This window comes from Salvelinus namaycush, chromosome 25 (genome assembly GCF_016432855.1).
Source record: "Salvelinus namaycush isolate Seneca chromosome 25, SaNama_1.0, whole genome shotgun sequence".
NCBI classification, from domain to species: Eukaryota; Metazoa; Chordata; class Actinopteri; order Salmoniformes; family Salmonidae; genus Salvelinus; species Salvelinus namaycush.
Window position 1 is genome coordinate 13456380 of NC_052331.1, and position 20099 is coordinate 13476478.

Consider the following 20099-nt stretch of genomic DNA (forward strand, 5'->3'; position numbering starts at 1 on the left):
CTGATCATGAGAATCTCTGAGCCCTAGTTGATCGCTATAACTAGGGCCCAGAGTTTTTCCTGATCAGGTCTCATGGTTTAGAAGCCATGCACATTTCTCATTTTGCTTTGCCTGGCTGGGTTGATTGCAAAAGAGGGGTGGGGTGTCACGCCCTGGCCTTAGTATTCTTTGTTTTCTTAATTATTTTAGTTAGGTCAGGGTGTGACATGGGGAATGTATGTGTTTTTTGTAGTGTCTAGGGTGGATGTAAGGTTTAGGGGGTTTAGGGGGTTTAGTAGAGTAGTTGGGTTTATGTTTAGTATAGAAGTCTAGCTGTGTCTATGGTTGAGTGTAGGTATCTAGGAAAGTCTATGGTTGCCTGAATTGGGTCTCAATTAGAGACAGCTGGTTATTGTTGTCTCTGATTGGGAGCCATATTTAAGGCAACCATAGGCTTTAGCTGTTTGTGGGGAATTGTCTATGTCGAAGTGTTTTGTGTCAGCACTTATGTTTGATAGCTTCACGGTCGTCTGTTCTGTTTGTTGTTTTGTTTTTTCCTTCTTTAAAATAAAAGAAGATGTACTTTCCACGCGCTGCGCCTTGGTCCTCTCTCAGTCCCGTTGACGATCGTGACATGGGGGAAAGATTGCATACATAAAACAATAATAAAATAATGATTAAAAAAAGACCTGCTTCAAATTGCTATCTGCTAATCATAACTGAACACAACAATAAAAACAGCAGAAATAAAGATAGTTTGAAGCTCATGGGGAGGGGAGGGTAGCCAGGTGCTCTTTCCTAAGAGAAGAGAAGCTCACCTTCCACCTCCAGTGAGGCGACCACGCAGGTCCCCTCTGCCTCACAGGAGTACGTCCCCCTGTCCTCAGTGGACACGTGGCTAATGTACAAGCGAGCCACGGTCCAGTCCTGCTCCACTACCACCCTCCTGCCGTCAGGCTGCAATGGCCGCCCGTTTCTTTTCCACTGGGCCTGGACCGGCCGGGAGTACTGGCAGATGAACTCAGCCGGCTGGTCCTCAGCCACACAAAGGTCCTGCATCTCGCTCACCACCTCTACTGTGGGTTCTGAGAGTGGGGGCAGTGGTCAAGGGTCATATGACAAGGTCATCATGACTGACATGGCGAAGAACGACACCTGGGCTTTATAAACACTCCAGTACACCTTGGAGTATTTTGGTTTATTTTACTTTTAATTTAATTAACTTTATTTATCCCCATTGGGGAAATTGTATACATTATAGATTTACTGGTGGTATCAGAGGTGGCTTAGCATTTTAGTAATGTGCATAGAGTTGCCTTGATCCACAGTACATCAAATACAGTATGTACTTAGATACAGAATGTGAATGTTTACACTGTGACAGTTGTTTTTGTTACTTCAAACTGAAGGGGGAGTGAAAAGCCAAAATGTCTCAAGAGGCAGGGGGAGTTGGACACAACTACTGCCCACTAACCAACCAATGAGACAGGGGAAATATGCCAATGGGTGGCTAGAGATGCCATACAGAGCAAAGGCAGGAAGGGTTAGAGAGTTTTGGTTTTAGGCAGGCTAGGGGCGGTGCATTGCAGGGTGGTGAGGCTGAGAGTAAATAAGGGAAAGTGGCCGGCCAGGGTGGATGGATGGAGCAGCACTGCCCAACTACTGCTGCTTCTCTTCATACAGCAGCAAACGTTTGTTTTCAGGTCAAATCTCTCCTACTGAAGCCACAGGACTACAAGGTCAAAGCCAAGCTTAGTTAAAATACTCTGTAAAACACTCAGTGCACACGTTGTCTTTTGTTATTTTTGAACTAATGTGCACACATTACTTCTTAACAACAATCATACATCACACATACTGCCACAAAATTATTCAAACTACATCATATGCAATCTATTTCAATGTGAATATACTACCGTAGGCAGATAAGATTTCAATAATTCTGAATAATATTATAGTGGATGCTTGCTAGAACTGTACATTATGACTAAAATATACTGAACAAAAATATAACATATAATAATTTCTAAGATTTTACTGAGTTACAGTTCATATATGGAAATCAGTCAATTGAAATAAATTCATTAGCCCCTAATCTATTGATTTCACAAGACTGGGCAGGGGCGCCGCCATGGGTGGGCCTAGGGGGGCATAGGCCCACCCACTTGGGAGCCAGGCCCACCCACTGAGGAGCCAGGCCTAGCCAATCAGAATTAGTTTTTCCCCACAAAAAGGCTTTATTATAGACAGAAATCCCAGGGGAGAAGAAACCGGATGTGGAGGTCCTGGGCTGGTGTGGTTACTGGGCTGGTGTGATCTGTGGTTGTGAGGCCGGTTGGACGGTTGGACGTACTGCCAAATTCTCTAAAACAACGTTGGAGGCGGCTTGAACACTGAATTCTCTGGCAACAGCTCTGGTGGACATTCCTGCAGTCAGCATGCTAACTGCACGCTCCCTCAAAACTTCAGACATCTGTGGCATTGTGTTGTGTAACAAAACTAGACATTTTAGAGTGGCCTTTATTTTCCCCAGCACAAGGTGCACCTGTGTAATGATCATGCTGTTTAATCAGCTTCTTGATATGCCACACCTGTCAGGTGGATGGATTATCGTGGCAAAGGAGAAATGCTCACCAACAGGGATATAAACTTGTTTGTGTACAAAATTTGAGAGAAATAAACTTTTTGTGCGTATAGAACATTTCTGTGATCTTTTCTTTCAGCTCATGAAAACCAACACTTCATATGTTGCATTTATATTTTTGTTCAGTGTATGTCCACCAGTCCTACTCTATTCCGATTATTGTAGATACTGTGTATCTGTAAACCACAACTGTTAGGTACCATTTGCCATTATTAGCTAAAAGTATAGCTACACAATTGAACTGAGGGTGTGAATCCTCATTGACTAGCATAGCGCTTGCTGCATATCACTAAGAAACTGGTGGAAACCTCATCTAGTGCCGTACCAGCCGGTATGTTTTGGTCTCATCAAAAGTACACAGCATGAAAACTCTCATTCTAATTCTATTAGTGAAATTACTCAAATGTATGCTCATGCATGGAAGCATGCATGGATGAGGAACAAAAAGTCATTACCTACTGATCTAGTCATTCCCACTACTGAGGAGTTTTGAACTCTTTTGAGAACGCCTACATAAAACTGTCAAGAATAACATTAGCCTTGGACAAAACGTGAGAAAAGAGTAGACATTCTTAGTGTACTACCAATGCGGTTTCCTAATGTATAGCTGTAATTGATTGAAATTGCTCTGGTGGTCACTCTGAAAATGAAATAAATATCAGAATTGAAAATTGTTTTCAGTGTGGATTTTTTTATAGAGGAAAAAGTACACCAAAAGTATAACAAAAATCTTTCATTGACAGTCCCCCAGTGTGTGTGAATAATGAGCATTGATGCTTTGCGATAATAAAGATGACTTTGACCTTGACCTGTCTCATTCCTCATTTAAACTTTGACTTTAAGTAGGCAAGCATTCTTACACACTTCATTGTGTTATTTATTCCCTACACATTCCATGATACAATCTATAGTTTGTTCAGCTGATGTGACATAATGCGCGAAAAATGCCAATGGGATTTGTGCCACTAATGCTTAAATGTTAGCATGTGGAAAGGGTGCCAGGGAAACTAAACCAAAGCATGGATTACTGTCATACCATGTCATACCATGCTTATAGGGTTAGGAAACCAACGTGTCACTTTGTAATTTGGTGAACTATCCCTTTAACCATATGTATTCCATCAAGACTGGAAACTTCAAAATGACATCCTACAACTGATCATCTTTAACTTGCTGACATAACATACAGTACACTTGTTGAAACCACAATGACGATCTAAAACCGTTAGGAATTAATTCCTTCATCCTTGAGAAAAGAAAAGACCAGACCATACAAAAATGAACACTGTCAGAGACAGATGGCGTAGTGACATTATACCTTGCACTGCCACTGACGCCGTGGTGAGCTGGTCTCCAGCATCACAGGTGTAGTAGCCGTTGTCCTCTGGCTCCAGGTTGCGAATGTGGAGCTCCTGAACGCAGCCCTCCTGCCTCATCTCGTACTTCTTACCAGCCTGGAGGACCATGCCTCCCTTCCTCCACTCCACGTGAGTGCCCGCCTTGGAGAGCTCACAGTGCAGAGTGATATCATCACCCTCCTGGGCTTCCTGGTTCTTCAGCTCTTTCTGAAAGAATGCCGGGGCACCTGGTGGAAGTAAGAGACATGACATATGTGTTGGACAGAGGACGTAAAGTAGTGTAGGTGACAGTGGCCGGCGTGGACAGGGGAGTAAGATGGCTCTGTTAGTGTATGTTGATGGAAGACTCGGTGCATGGTAGTTTGTAGAGGGCAAAACAGTCAAGAAGAATATTGTGGGGGAACTCATCCTGAGTTTATCTTGATCCAGAGCATTCACTGTGAGGATTGGGCTGGTAACTATTTTGTGGTATTAGATGCAGTGTAGAGGGTCCAAACTTTTATAGTGCCGGCATCATTCTTTACCTTCCACAATCAAGGTGACGGTGCACTGTGCATCCCCGGTATCGCAGCAGTAGGTTCCAGAGTCCTCCATCTCCAGGTTGTGGATGCGCAGCTGCAGGAGAGCTCCATTCTTCCGCAGGTCGTACTTGAGTCCTGCTTTGATAGCCACATCATTCCTGCTCCAGGTGACGGTTGCCGTGGGGTCGGAGACAGTGCAGGACAGGGTGACTGTCTCACCCTCCAAGGCCACTGTATCGTGAGGCTTCTCAAGGATTAAGGCTGTAGATATGGGAAATCCCAAGCTAAGTACAGTGTAATGCACTTTGAGTGTCAAGTGTCATATGTCAAACTTGTATGGTTTTTATATGTGCAGTATTTAATGTGTCTCTTTTTCCACAGGTCTACAATCTCTTGTATGATCTTACAGTAGCATGCCAATGATAACCACAAAGACTATGTCCATTAGGCATGCATCACTTAATTGATAGTCAAATTGATACTGAAGTCAGCAGAGTGATATGTTTATATCAGCGACAAACGTCTTGTTGTCAACTTCATTTTATAGTATCTTTAAAGACAGATATGCTATAAAAAGGAAAGCCAGGAGGATGACCAACACACGTCTAAAGAAAGGCTAGGATGGAATGGATGATGCCGCACAGCAGATGAACAAAGGGTGTTCTAACGTGCCAAGACAAAGCTGTTTGATGGAAGACAGAGATGGAGAGATGGAGATGGGTGAGGACTAGGAGGCCATCTTTAACATCTCCGTTAACGTCTCTATTACCTTTGGGCTTCTCTTCCACCAGTAGGCAAGCAACGGTCTTCTCCTCGCCCACCACAAACGCCACGTCCCCTGATTCATCGGGGGTGACCATCTGCAGTGTCAGCCGGTGTACCCGGCCCTGGCAGGTCATCTGGTTCAGGTCGTTGTTCTGGAGGAGGTTATCGCCCAGCCACCACTCTCCGTTGGTCACGCCCTCCTGGGACAACTCACACGCAAAGACAGCATTCTGCCCGGTGGTCACTGTGATGTCGTGCAGCTCCCGAGTGATGCGTACAGACTCTGGAGGTGAATGAATGTGATGATGGGGGAGTGAGAGATCTAAAGGTTCCCAGGGTCAGGGTTTCCCAGGGGATTCATTAAGGTGAAACACTCAGGCATTAGAGCACCACCATTGGTATCCTGATTTAAAAGTGAGATATAAAGAGGATGGACAATTGCACTCCAGGAGACACCAGTTCATTGAGTTTGCTGAGGTTATTTATGTCTACTCAATGTTTAGAATTCTTTCTCAATTAAAGAGTACAATATTACACAAAAACACATTTTCACTTCCTACGTGATGGCTAACGTGTAGGAAGGTAGACATAAGTACAAAAAAATTATCTCTGACAAAATACACAGTATAGGTCTGAATATGACAGCAAAACCAACACAAATGCATAGTCTTAGTATGTTGGCACAGAATGAAAGCAGAGGATAATGTAGAGTGACAGCAAACCAGTACGTTTCATTACCTTTGACTATCAGGGTGGCTGTGCTCTGCTTATCCCCGGTATCACAGGTGTACTCTCCAGCATCTTCAACCTTTAACTTGTGAACCATCAGGATGTAGGTAGAACCTGTGTGCTCCATGGAATACTTCTCCCCCTGGGTGAGGAGCACAGAGCCCCTTCTCCAGGTCACCTTGCCATCAGCACTGATCTCACAGGTCAGGGAAACACTGCCTCCCTCCACTGCTTCCTGGCTCTCCAGCTCCTTCTTGAACACCAGAGGGGCCCCTGCCGGGACACAGCAAGATAGATACAGACCGCCACAAGGTTAGGATGGATGGAGACGTTAAACTGTTTAGGGAGTGGACACGGACGGGACGGACATTCAAGCACATCCAATATCTTGAAAGGAAACATTCAGTACAACATTTAAAAGCATTTGCTAGAAAAACGTTTATCCACTATAGGTTTCAAATAGCATAGGTCTCAAAGGACAAAAACAGGGAGATTTATTGTTTCTTGCTATTCTGTAATGTGAGTGAAATGAACAAGTGGCCTACCAATGGCATGCACCTCTTTACCAATCGATGTCCACAACAAGATGACCATGAATTGAGAGATCCAGAATGGGTTGCTAGATCAAGGTAAAAATCTGTCGTTCTGCCCCTGAACAAGGCAGTTAACCCACTGTTCCTAGGCCGTCATTGTAAATAAGAATTTGTTCTTAACTGACTTGCCTAGTTAAATAAAGGTTCAATAAAAAATGGTTAGGCCTAGTAAAGTTGAGTGATTAGGAGACATACATTATATAACCCCTTACCTCAGACTTTACAGTATAAGTGCCCTTTACTTTCATTATATGGGTATATGCACCTCTTACCTTGGACAGTCAGGCTGTAAAATGAGTTTGGAATGGACTCCGGGAATTGAGGTAAAATGGTTAGGTCTAGTAAAGGTGAGTGATTAAGAGACTCATATTATACATATATTATATAACCGCTTACCTCAGACTATACAGTATATGTACCCTTTACCTTGGATGGTCAGGCTATGAAACGGGTTTGGAATGTACAAAAGGGATCCAGGTATCGGGTACAATGGGAGAGGATAAGAGGTGATCAACAGACTTGTACCCCTTACCTCGTAAAGTCAGGTTATACAATAAATTCAGAATGGCTCCAAGTATTGGGAAAGAATGGAAAAGGGTTTGTACTGATCAGCAGACTCATACTGTACATGAGTCTATATATAGTATATAACCCCTCACCTTAGACTATATACAGTCACCATTTACATAAGATGACATACAGTTGAAGTCAGAAGTTTACATACACCTTAGCCAAATACATTTAAACTCCGTTTTTCACAATTCCTGACATTTATTCCAAGTAAACATTCCCTGTTTTAGGTCAGTTAGGATCACCACTTTATTTTAAGAATGTGAAATGTCAGAATAATAGTAGAGAGAATGATTTATTTCAACTTTTATTTATTTCATCACATTCCCAGTGGGTCAGAAGTTTACATACACTCAATTCGTATTTGGTAGCATTGCTTTTAAATTGTTTAACTTGGGTCAAACGTTTTGGGTAGCCTTCCACAAGCTTCCCACAATATGTTGGGTGAATTTTGGCCCATTCCTCCTGACAGAGCTGGTGTAACTGAGTCAGGTTTGTAGGCCTCCTTGATCGCACGCGCTTTTTCAGTTCTGCCCACACATTTTCTGTAGGATTGAGGTCAGGGCTTTGTGATGGCCACTCCAATACCTTGACTTTGTTGACCTTAAGCCATTTTACCACAACTTTGGAAATATGCTTGGGGTCATTATCCATTTGGAAGACCCATTTGCGACCAAGCTTTAACTTCCTCACTGATGTCTTGAGATGTTGCTTCAATATATCCACATAATTTTCTTTCCTCATGATGCCATCTATTTTGTGAAGTACACCAGTCCCTCTTGCAGTAAAGCACCCCCACAACATGATGCTGCCACCCCCATGTTTCACGGTTGGGATGGTGTTCTTCGGCTTGCAAGCCTCCCCATTTTTCCTCCAAACATAACGATGGTCATTATGGCCAAACAGTTCTATTTTTGTTTCATCAGACCAGAGGACAAAAAGTACAATATTTGTCCCCATGTGCCGTTGCAAACCATAGTCTGTCTTTTTTATGGCGGTTTTGGAGCATTGGCTTCTTCCTTGCTGAGCGGCCTTTCAGGTTATGTTGATATAGGACTTGTTTTACTGTGGATATAGATACTTTTGTACCTGTTTCCTCCAGCATCTTCACAAGCTCCTTTGCTGTTGTTCTGGAATTGATTTGCACTTTTTGCACCCAAGGACTTTTTTCTCTAGGAGACAGAACACATCCCATGGTGTTTATACTTGCGTACTATTGCTTGTACATATGAACGTGGTACCTTCAGGCGTTTGGAAATTGCTCCCAAGGATGAACCAGACTTGTGGAGTTCTATAAAAAAAAATCTGAGGTCTTAGCCTATCAGAAGCTTCTAAAGCTATGACATAATTTTCTGGAATTTTCCAAGCTGTTTAAAGGCACAGTCATCTTAGTGTATGTAAACTTTTGACCCACTCGAATTGTTGGAAAAATTACTTGTGTCATGCATAAAGTAGATGTCCTAACCGACTTGCCAAAACTATAGTTTGATAACAAGAAGTTTGTGGAGTGGTTGAAAAACAAGTTTTAATGACTCCAACCTAAGTGTATGTAAACTTCCGACTTCAATTGTATGTATGTATGTATGTATGTATGTATGTATATATATATATATATATATATATATATATATATATAAATAGGCCTAATGTACCCCTTATCTTAAACAGACAGGGTATAAAACGGGTTTTGGCTCCTTACCTCGGACGGTCAGGCTTGCGGTGGAGGTATGGTGACCCACGGTGAAGGTGACTGTGCCCGAGTCGGCCTGGGTGACCCCCCTGAGGGTGAGGCTGTGCACCTTGCCCTGGGCACGGATCAGGTTCATTTCATTGTTCTGCAGAGGGACGTCCGCAAGCTTCCACTGGACCTCCTTGGCATCAACGTGGGACAGATGGCACTCAAAGTGGACATCCTCCCCCTCGTGCACCGAACAGCTGTTCAAGACCTTCACTATGGTCACCTCCACGTCTGTTTGATAAAGCCAGTCATGTGTTGTTACTGGCTAGATGTGAATCTTACTCTAAAGGACAGCTAATGTCTATATGGTGTTAATGGTTAGGTGCCAACAGAAATAGGCCACCTTTCCATGTACACTCAGTACAGTTACAGTACAGAGACAACTGTTAAGAGTACGGTTGTGAAAAAGACACAAGGTTGCTCCTGTCAACACAGAAAACAGATGAAATGGAAGTGTGAGACAGACCATTGCCCTTAACAGCAGAGCGCTCAAGTGGAATGGTTATGACGGTAGAAGTGTAGAGGAAGATGCGTGAAGGGTATGAAGGACATAGGAAGTTTTAAGTGACTGAAGAAAAGTATGAAGATCCCCAAGCCTTAATTCCGTGCCCTTTAAGGCCTTTGGTCCTCTAAAGCCTAGCGTGACATTAGTCTTTTGGGAATCTCTCAGGATGGAAAGTGGTTGGTAGGGATAGAGTGAATTAGAAGATAAGTGCCATGATTCAAGAGGTGTGTAGAGAGAATGATTGAGAAGAATGACAGAAGACAATAGCAGACTTTCATCTTGTTCCCTACCCTGTACAGTGAGCATGGAGGAGGTCTTCTGGTAACCTGTGTCACAGATATACTCCCCAGAGTCAGCCCCTTGTAGGCTATAGATGATAAGCTTCACAATGGCCCCTTCCTGTTTCAGCTGATACTTGTTGTTAGATTCCAGGACCCTGTCGCCCCGGCTCCAGACAACGCTGGCCCCAGGCTTGGTGATCTCACAGCGGAGGATGGCGATCTCACCTGCGTCCCACTCTAGATTCTGTAGTCGAGTTTTGAAGTAAACGGGCAGGGCTAGGTAAGAACGGTAGAGGTTGGGAGAGGTGAGATAGTGAAACGTTTTGAGAGCAGAATTATGCCCCCAAACCACAATTAATACACGAAGGAATTTGGTTTCACAACAGCTAAAACAGAATACTTTTTTTTCTCAGCCTACCCTTCACAGCAAGGTGTGCTGTGGTTTTCCGGTCACCACTGTCACAGGTGTAGCTGCCTGAGTCTTCTGGGTCTAAGTTTTGGATGACTAGCCTAGCGCTGTGCCCTTCCTGGATGATTTCATACTTGGCACAGGGGCAAAGACCCACCTCCCCCTTCCTCCATTCCACAGGGAGCCCAGGTTTAGAAAGCTCACAGTGCAGGGTAACACTGCCCCCCTCTTCTGCCTGTTGGCTCTGCAGCTCTTTAGTGAAAATGACTGGGAGAGCTGACAAATAAAAATCCCCAAAAATGAATTATAAGTCTACAGATCCAAAAAGCTTTAATAAAAAATGGTAGGCATTATTCCAAGGTAACTGTTTTGTTCCATAACTTTAACTTTGACTAACTGTTTATTGTTAATACATGTGGTGCTCCAGTTTAAGTGTTGTGCTAGTGAGGAATGGGGCAGCAGTGAAAAGGTCTTCATCATCCTACCATTGACTTTCAGGTATGCTGAGCTCTCTGTGTCTCCAGTCCTGCAGTGGTAGCTTCCCGTGTCTTCAGGTTTCAAATCACAGACTTGGAGTTCCACACTGCAATCTTTCTGCTTCATCTGGTACTTTTCTCCAGACTGCAGGACCTGTGTTCCCTTCCCCCATTCCACAGGGACCCCAGGTTTAGAGAGCTCACAGTGCAGGGTAACACTGCCCCCCTCTTCAACCTCCTGACTCTGCAGATCTTGTTTGAATATGACTGGAAGAGCTGAGAAATTAAAGGGTTAAAAAAAGTATCTGCAGACTGCATTCACTGTTACAATGCCTCAAAAAGAGATATTGCTAAACCATATGGTGAAGATGTTCCCAATGGAACGATGTCTCTATGTATGGTAAACACTTTCAAGGACCATTTATATATGCACTCTCCTCTGCTTGGTGTCCATCCGTCCAGACCAGCAGCTGTAAAAAGGATTTGGTGTGTGACCCACCACCACCACCTTGGAAGTGAGATTTTAACTATGGGTTTACACATAACCAAGATGATTTGTGTACAGCACTGCATGAAGAATCCTGGTCTCTGACTAAATTTGATATTTTGTATGCAGAATTCCATTAGAATATCATAATCAAACTACAAAGAATCCACAACAAGTACACTCCTGCAAGGTCAACAATAGACAACAAAGCTAAATCTATCCTGTTGCCTAGTAATTTACCCCACTTTACCCCTACCTACAGTATACAGTATGTACATAGCTACCTCAATTACCTCATCGCCCTGCACTTCAACTCAGGACTGGTATTCCCTGTATATCGCCATGTTATTTTTTACTCGTTATTCTTATCCGTTATTCACTGTGTATTTATTTACACAATTTCTGTTTTTATTTTTTTATCTTTGTTTAGCTCTGCGTTGTTGGAAAAGGATCCGTAAGTAAGCATTTCACTGTTAGTCTACTCATGTTGTTTACGTAGCATGTGACAAATAACATTTTATTTGAAAAGACAACAAAATAAAGACCTATGGTAGCTTCCCATTTAAGGGCAAGAAAAAAAAGAAATTATACACCACAACTGCAAGCTACTGAAACAGAAAGTGTGTCCTTTCCTACCACAGGCTTTTACCACCGTTTCCTTTTCAGTCTCTGGTTTTTGGGGTGCCAGGAGCAACTGGTGTCTCCACAACTACAAACATGACAATATCTATTCATTATAACATAACTTTAAAATTGCGCACCTGAGTGAACCAGACGGAATCGAACAAAGCCCAATGTCCACAGATCTACACATCTTACCTATTCACATGACAACCGTCAGTGTAGGCTCCTTTCTATCAACTATCATTTAGAAGCATCGCAAATTATCCAGTCAAAACAATACTTGTAGCAATGTGCCAAAATCAACAGAATATCTTTTCAATAAAGAGTGTACTTTGTCGACTGAAAGATGGAATGAATAGAAACTATTACAGATACAGTAGGAGTTTAATAACTTTTGCATTTAAAAATGCACATGAGCAAACACACAGCCCAAATTCAACAAATTCTGCCCGCTCATTATGAACAATGAACAATGCACTTGTTGACAAATACAAACTATAGGCTACAGCAGAAGAACACTGGCAACGAGCAGAATAACACTAAGCATGTTTTAACACAGGCTTAACACCTAACAAACACTTTGTCATTTTTTAAAAACACTTGCAGTTTTAGGCCAAGCCCTGTTGTTAACTCATATCCCAGCGATAATGCCTTGTATTGATCCTGGGAAGAAAATACATAAATTTGCTCAACTTGCCATTGGCTCAACCAATGGCTCAACTTAACCTAAGGCAAACATTTTGACTATATTAGCCCACACAGCTACAAGGATCCACTTCCATGTTAGGTTTAAGACCTCATAGAGACCCCAACTGATATATAGAACAATCTTAAAATGATTTTTCTTTGGTTTAGATACAAGCATCATGAAAAAAAGGGTGGCTTAACTTAACCCTTTGGCTCACCTTACCCCACATTCCCCTACATACGGTAGTGAATTTGGGGGTAGCCTCGACTCGAACTCAGGTCCAGCGACCGTCAAACCTATACCTTAACCGTTACGCCAAGAGGTCAAACTCCTTGAGGGTGTCGCTAGGTGTTGGGTTAAAGGAAAAATCCACCCAAAACCACTAATTTCTACATTTTACAATGTTAAATAACAGTAATATGTGAGATATTTTTTGGGTGAACCATTGTTTTATTTTGTTGTTATAATAGCAACATGTGAAAATCCCACAATGCAATGCTCTCTTTATGGGCTGTCTGGCAAGCTAGCTAGCAAGCAAATGTAGCTACACACAATAATACCAAAGTAAATATCAGCATGTGAAGTAGCTAGTTGTAAAATCGCCTAAAACTGCACTATCAATATAGGAGTCTACAATCTCACCATGTTCAACCAGCAGGTTGATATGTCGCACAGAGTGGATCCTGACATTCACAACGGCCATGCCACGACACCATGAAATGCACTCTGGACTGAAGAGGCAGACAAATACTGTAGGAGAAATGTGGTGGACCATCTGTTAAATTACACATTTATCGAGGTAGGAATATCAGAGAAATATGATCAATGGCTCATTCGAGAAAAGACAACCTCCCGCATTATGACATTGGCCAGTATTGAAATCTAACATGTATGATAGACGTTTTTTGCGATCTCAAAGTCGTATTTCTATTAACTTCCAGTGTGGTGAAAGCAGCTTTATTGTAATGCTACGTCATACTGGTCGAATTTCTACCTGCTTGAACGGCAATAGCTCAGATACACATGAAAACATGAAATTACCCTGGGAATCGATAGAACATCGCTCGGAGACATACATAAAAAAAAAATATATATATATATATCCTTTGAGGTCGCTACATTACCCCGTTCCTTGGGAGAGTGTGTCCCCACGCTTCTCTATACCAAGTCCCTCACGTGTACACACCTCTCCAATGGCCTCAGGGGTGCCATCCCACTTCGGACACCAATGTAGCGAATTCGGGGGGTAGCCTTAACTTAACTTCAACACCTGGACAAGACCACAAAATGAAGCAGAGACCTAGAAAATGAGCCACAATGATAAAACAGCTTATTAAGTTTGCCTGAAAAGATTGGCCTAAGAGCACCAGATCCTATGTGAATGCAACACAATGCACAGGTAGATTATGAGCTCAACAGGCAATAGATCTGTCTTTTTTGTACCGTCTCCTCCTTCTGGGATTCCGGTTTAGGGGTGGTAGGAGCAGCAGGCTAAGAGACCACACCAAAAGACCAGCAAAAAATGAGCCACACAATGCTAAAGCCACAAATGTTCACTTGAACAGATTGACAAAAGAGGTAGCAGTTCATGCGACTACAACATTTACCCGCGAGAAAAAAAGTATGAGCTCAACATACCCACTAGAAAAAAAGGTATGAGCTCAACAGACCCACTAGAAAAAAGGTATGAGCTCAACATACCCACTAGAAAAAAAGGTATGAGCTCAACAGACCCACTAGAAAAAAGGTATGAGCTCAACATACCCACTAGAAAAAAAGGTATGAGCTCAACGGACAAGAGATACACTACATGATAAAAAATATGTGGAAACCTGCTCGTCGAACATCTCATTCCAAAATCATGGGCAATAATATGGAGTTGGTTCGCCCTCTGCTGCTATAACAGCCTCCACTCTTCTAGGAAGACTATCCACCAGATGTTGGAACATTGATGCGGGGACTTGCTTCCGTTCAGCCACAAGAGCGATACTGAGGTCGGGCACCGATGTTGGGCGATTAGGCCTGGCTCGCAGTCGGCATTCCAATTCATCCCAAAGGTGTTCGATGGGGTTGATGTCAGGGCTCTATGAGGCCAGTCAAGTTCTTCCATACCGATCTCGACAAACCATTTCTGTATGCACCTCGCTTTGTGCATGGGGGCATTGTCATGCTGAAACAGGAAAGGGCCTTCCCCAAACTGTTGCCACAAAGTTGGAAGCACAGAATCATCTAGAATGTCATTGTATGTTGTAGTGTTAAGATTTCCCTTCACTGGAACTAAGGGGCCTAGCCCGAACCATGAAAAAGAGCCCTGCTCGGCCATGGAAACCCATTTCATGAAGCTCCCGACTAACAGTTCTGGTGCTGACATTGCTTCCAAAGGCAGTTTGGAACTCGGAAGTGAGTGTTGTTCAGCACTCGGTGGTCCCGTTCTGTGAGCTTGTGTGGCCCACTGTACCACTTCGCAGCTGAGTTGTTGTTGCTCCTAGATGTTTCCACTTCACAATAACAGCCCTTACAGTTGACCCCGGCAGCTCTATCAGGGCAGAAATTTGACAAACTGACTTGTTGGAAAGGTGGCATCCTAAGGTCATTCTACTGCTAAGGTTTGTCTATGGAGATTGCATGGCTGTGTGCTCGATTTTATACACCTGTCAGAAACGAACGGGTGTGGCTGAAATAGCCAAATCCACTAATTTGAAGGGGTGTCCACATACATTTGCATAAATAGTGTAGCTCATCTTTTTCTACCAGAGGCTTCTACCATGGTCTTCTTCTCTACCATGGTCCTCTTCTCTCCTTCTGAGGCTCCGTTTTGGGCGTGGCAGGAGCAATAGGGCCACAGGCTTAGAGACTATTACAAAACACCATAATAACTATTTACAAAATAGCCTCCAACACTCTACTCAGCAAATTGGATGTAGTCTATCACAGTGCCATCCGTTTTGTCACCAAAGCCCCATATACTACCCACCACTGCGACCTGTATGCTCTCGTTGGCTGGCTCTCGCTCCATACTCGTCGCCAAACCCACTGGCTCCAGGTCATCTACAAGTCTTTGCTAGGTAAAGCCCAAACTTATCTCAGCTCACTGGTCACCATAGCAGCACCCACCCGTAGCACGCGCTCCAGCAGGTATATCTCACTGGTCGCCTCTCCTTCCAGTTCTCTGCTGCCAATGACTGGAACGAACTGCAAAAATCTCTGAAGCTGGAGACTCTTACCTCCCTCACTAGCTTTAAGCACCAGCTGTCAGAGCAGCTCACAGATCACTGAACCTGTACATAGCTCATCTGTAAATAGCCCATCCAATCTACCTCATCCCCATACTGTATTTATTTATTTATCTTGCTCCTTTGCACCCCAGTATCTCTACTTGCACATTCCTCTTCTGCACATCTACCATTCCAGTGTTTAATTGCTATATTGTAATTACTTTGTCACCATGGGCTATTTATTGCCTTACCTTTCTTATCCTACCTCAATTGCACATGAAAGCATATAGATTTTTCTACTGTATTATTGATTGTATATTTGTTTATTCCATGTGAAACTCTGTGTTGTTGTATGTGTCGAACTGCTTTGCTTTATCTTGGCCAGGCCGCAGTTGCAAATGATCACTTGTTCTCAACTAGCCTACCTGGTTAAATAAATGTGGAAGGACCACCAGAGGGCAGGCTGGGCTCACGGATGGTAGCCCAACAAGGCATGGGAGACAAGGTAACCAGAGGCAATTAAGCACAGCTGACACTACTAATGAGATATTCTCCTTCCCCTATAAGAGAGAGTATGGAACCAGCAGAGAGGGGAACTAGCTCTGGAAGATGGCCACCGAGACAGAGGAGCTATCTATGAGGAACCATTAAGACGGTGACAATGCCGTGACTTTTTGTTGTAGTTTAAAGACAATCATATTGTGTTCCTGTTTTGATCTGGAGAAGAAGATATGTTTTCTTTTTCCTTTGGGAGATTTTCGTTGATTACCTTGGAGTGTTTGTGTTGACCAAATGCCCTCAATATAGAACTATGTTCAATCAAGAAAACCTACTCCTGACTCGTTTGTTCCACCTTCCTGCTTTTGAGTGACGCCCAATTACTTGGTCCGCTCACATAAAGGTGAAATAAAAATAAAATTAAAAAAACAAACATTCTTCAACAAGTAACCAGAAATATTTGTCTTTTCAACTGTCTTTTCCTTCTGGGGTTCTGATTTGGGTGCAGCAGGAACAGCAGGCTTCAAAGCTACGACAAATAACTCAATATTCTATAGCTAAACTCCAGAATGATCTCAACAGAGAGCATATCTCATCTTGTCCTACCATGGGATTCTACCGCTGTCTTCTTTTCTACGGTTGCCTTCTGGGGCTCTTTGGTTTCCTGTTGTTTGGAAGTGACTGGAGGAGCTGGGGGTTGAAACATTTCACTTTAGATCCAACTCTAAGCTGAGTATGCTCACAAAAGGCAAGCCCACAAAGGGAAGCAGAGACTGCAAAACAAGGACAGGCCACTAAGCTAAAGTGACATTGTGAACAGACAAGGTTTACATACACACCTAAAACATAGAAAGATGGACCCCAGCAATAAACACTATCTGTAGTATATATCTGTTTCTAAGACTCAGTTATAACCTGGTTAAGGGTTTATTCTTGACAGATAAAATAAACTACAGCTGGCTAATCAGAAGCAAATTACTATAATAGTACCGCCCTACGCCCTTGATTGACAGAGGAGACGGAGCACAATCTGTAGAGATACCTCAGAGATACCTGTCTCCAGACACTAGAAATATGAAATTACACCTGTAACTCAGATGATTCATACTAGTCAGTATCCAGAATATGCGCAACAAATAAAGTAACTGAAAACCATCAGACAACATGGATGGAGCATACATGAGCAACCATAAAGAACATAATAATGCCCACACAACTTGACACCTGACACATAGCCTGACATTAACTTACAGATGAAAAGCTCTACAGAGAGAACGCCTCAGGCCATTCGACAATTCATCCAGAGTATGAACAACAAATAAAGCGGGAGAAGAAATCTTCCCTCATACAGTAAAATATTCAACAGCGGCACAAACTAACAGCAACAAAACACTTACAGACATACCATGAAGACAGAGGGCCAAGCAGTACACCAAACGTGATCTCCTTGTCCTTCCCTACCTTCTTCCTTCTGTGGCTCCTCCTGTTTGGGAGTTACTGGAAGAGCTGTAGGCTTCAGAGCTGCGATTAAAACATTGAACTTCGAATACAAAACCTCATAACCAAACCTTTGATGACAAGATCGACCGTAACAGAAAAACAGCCAACAGAGGGATATACCGAACCAACTGGCAACAAAGGACGTACCACACAAGTCTTAAATAAAGAGATTTCTTTAAAACCGCGAACAGCGGAAGTAACGGAGCAAAGACTCAAGAACATGTGGATTGACTGCAAACAGAATACAGAGAGCAGCTTACAACACTGATCCAAATTATAAAAAGATGCCCATCTTGTTTCCTTTTTTTAGCTCAACAAACAAACCACAACAAACTTGTAGCATAGTGACATATGCACTCACTGTAAAAGGACGTCGAAGATCATCATCAGGACCAAGCAGCAACACAAACTGCACATATGGTAAGTGAAAGCAGACAACTAAACGGTTCTCCATGTCCACTTCCCTCCCTACCTTCTTCCAGTTTGGTATCCTGCTTTGGAGGCTCTTGTTTGGGGGAAACTGGGGTAGCTGGGGGCTTCACAGCTGTGATAAAACATCCAACTTTGAATGGCAAGGCAAACAATATAACTGCAAGTCTACTAAGAACACAGCTGGTGTAACATTCACCCTTTAGGGCTACGATGGTGGGAAGCTTTTCGCAATATGATGGGATTCAAGTTTACCTATATATCATCCCATATGATTTGACCTTGAGGAAGAATACATAGAGATAACAGTGTTTGTACTCATCAAAGTCCCTTGCTCATTAAATGAACGGCAAATAATGTCATCGGAGTTCAAATATGAAGCCCAACACAACTGTCGTTCAAATGCACCAAGGTGATAAGTAGCATTTTCCTGAATATTTGTCCTTATTTTAGTAAAAGGTTATTTGCCTTCACCATTCCTCCATTTCAGAACACATATAAAATGACAGAAACAAACAGAAACAAATAATGAATTTGAAGACAACATTCAATACAGTACAACAAAGGTTACACCTGTGAACATAAGAACATTTTTGTGATATTCAATTAAAATGTATTAAGTGACAAAGGCACTTCTGAATGTATCAATTTTCTCTTACCCTTTATCTTGAGACTGGCTGTAGTCTTCTGGTCTCCACACACACAGCTGTAGTCTCCACTGTCCTCTGGTACCACTTTGCTGATCAGGAGTTCACTCACAGATTCTTTCTGCTTCAGCTGGTACTTTTCTCCAGACTTCAGCACCTGTGTTCCCTTCCTCCATTCCACAGGGACTCCAGGTTTAGAGAGCTCACAGTGCAGGGTAACATTGCCCCCCTCCTCAGCCTCCTGGCTCTCCAGTTTGTGTTTGAAGGTCACAAGTTGGGCTGTGGAACCGAACCATTAGGTGGTTAGTTTTGAATTAAACTATTTTTAAAAACGAACAACTAAAATCACTGTAGCATAGTCAATGGAACACCCACAAAGGAGCAAGGAACAAAGCAATACAAATACAAACAAATTATAGAGACAACCAATCTGTAACACCATGACTCAAACCAATACAGACAAAAACTCACAGACAACACTGAAACAGACTACCCACAGACACAAAGATACAACCCAGAGATAGAAACAAAGACACACATAACATTTCCTAAAACATGCCAAAGTCAACCAATAAATGAACATCCTAATCAACAATTGCTGGAAACCCATAAGTAAAAAAAAACAAAAAAACATTCTACTTGACAAAACACTGAACTTCCATTTGAAACATTGCATACCAGTAACAGGGCGTCGCGGAGATGAAAGCACAACAGCTTTGCATATACAGTATGATAAATAGTTATTACATGTCTTCCTCCTACCCTTAATCTTGAGACTGGCTGTAGTCTTCTGGTCTCCACACACACAGCTGTAGTCTCCACTGTCCTCTGGTACCACTTTGCTGATCAGGAGTTCACTCACAGATTCTTTCTGCTTCAGCTGGTACTTTTCTCCAAACTTCAGCACCTGTGTTCCCTTCCTCCATTCCACAGGGACTCCAGGTTTAGAGAGCTCACAGTGCAGGGTAACACTGCCCCCCTCCTCAGCCTCCTGGCTCTCCAGTTTGTGTTTGAATTTAACAGGTTGGGCTGGGGATTCAAAATAAACCATATAAAATACATTGAAAAACAATATGCCTAACCAATGATACGAGGCAATCAGACATGAGTGCATCCTCTAAAACCATGAGAATGGCACAGTTTAAAAAGCAGCTACTTGAATAATGAACCGAAACACAGAAACAGAGACAGAATGATCACTAACAAAGACTAACAACATGATCAGCACAATGAAGACACACAAGACTACAAAGACAAAAAGATCTACTGGACAGAGACAGATAACACACAGAGACAGTTAGAGAAAAATGGCTGGGAATACTTCTAAGCTTAAGCACTGGGTTTTCAGGCATTGCAGAAGTTGCTGCTGACATTGAATCATAAAACATACAAAATTATTCTTAGGGATAGCCCCCTTTTTTTCAATTTTCACCTAAATGACAT

General features: G+C 42.7%; 1 protein-coding gene across 1 annotated transcript in view; it reads right to left on the reverse strand.

Moving 5' to 3' along the window:
- LOC120020655 (obscurin-like) overlaps positions 1–20099 on the reverse strand; it is an 84650-nt gene that overhangs the window by 27063 nt on the left and 37488 nt on the right. The window contains exons 39-52 of the mRNA XM_038964359.1: positions 19419–19685; positions 18669–18935; positions 16700–16770; positions 13811–13858; positions 13010–13142; positions 10578–10844; positions 10102–10368; positions 9693–9959; positions 8859–9128; positions 6006–6269; positions 5272–5550; positions 4506–4763; positions 3870–4208; positions 798–1064 (exon numbers count right to left, since the gene is read on the reverse strand). Coding sequence (XP_038820287.1) covers positions 798–1064; positions 3870–4208; positions 4506–4763; positions 5272–5550; positions 6006–6269; positions 8859–9128; positions 9693–9959; positions 10102–10368; positions 10578–10844; positions 13010–13142; positions 13811–13858; positions 16700–16770; positions 18669–18935; positions 19419–19685 — 3264 coding nt within the window. The remainder of the gene's footprint in view (positions 1–797; positions 1065–3869; positions 4209–4505; positions 4764–5271; positions 5551–6005; positions 6270–8858; positions 9129–9692; positions 9960–10101; positions 10369–10577; positions 10845–13009; positions 13143–13810; positions 13859–16699; positions 16771–18668; positions 18936–19418; positions 19686–20099) is intronic.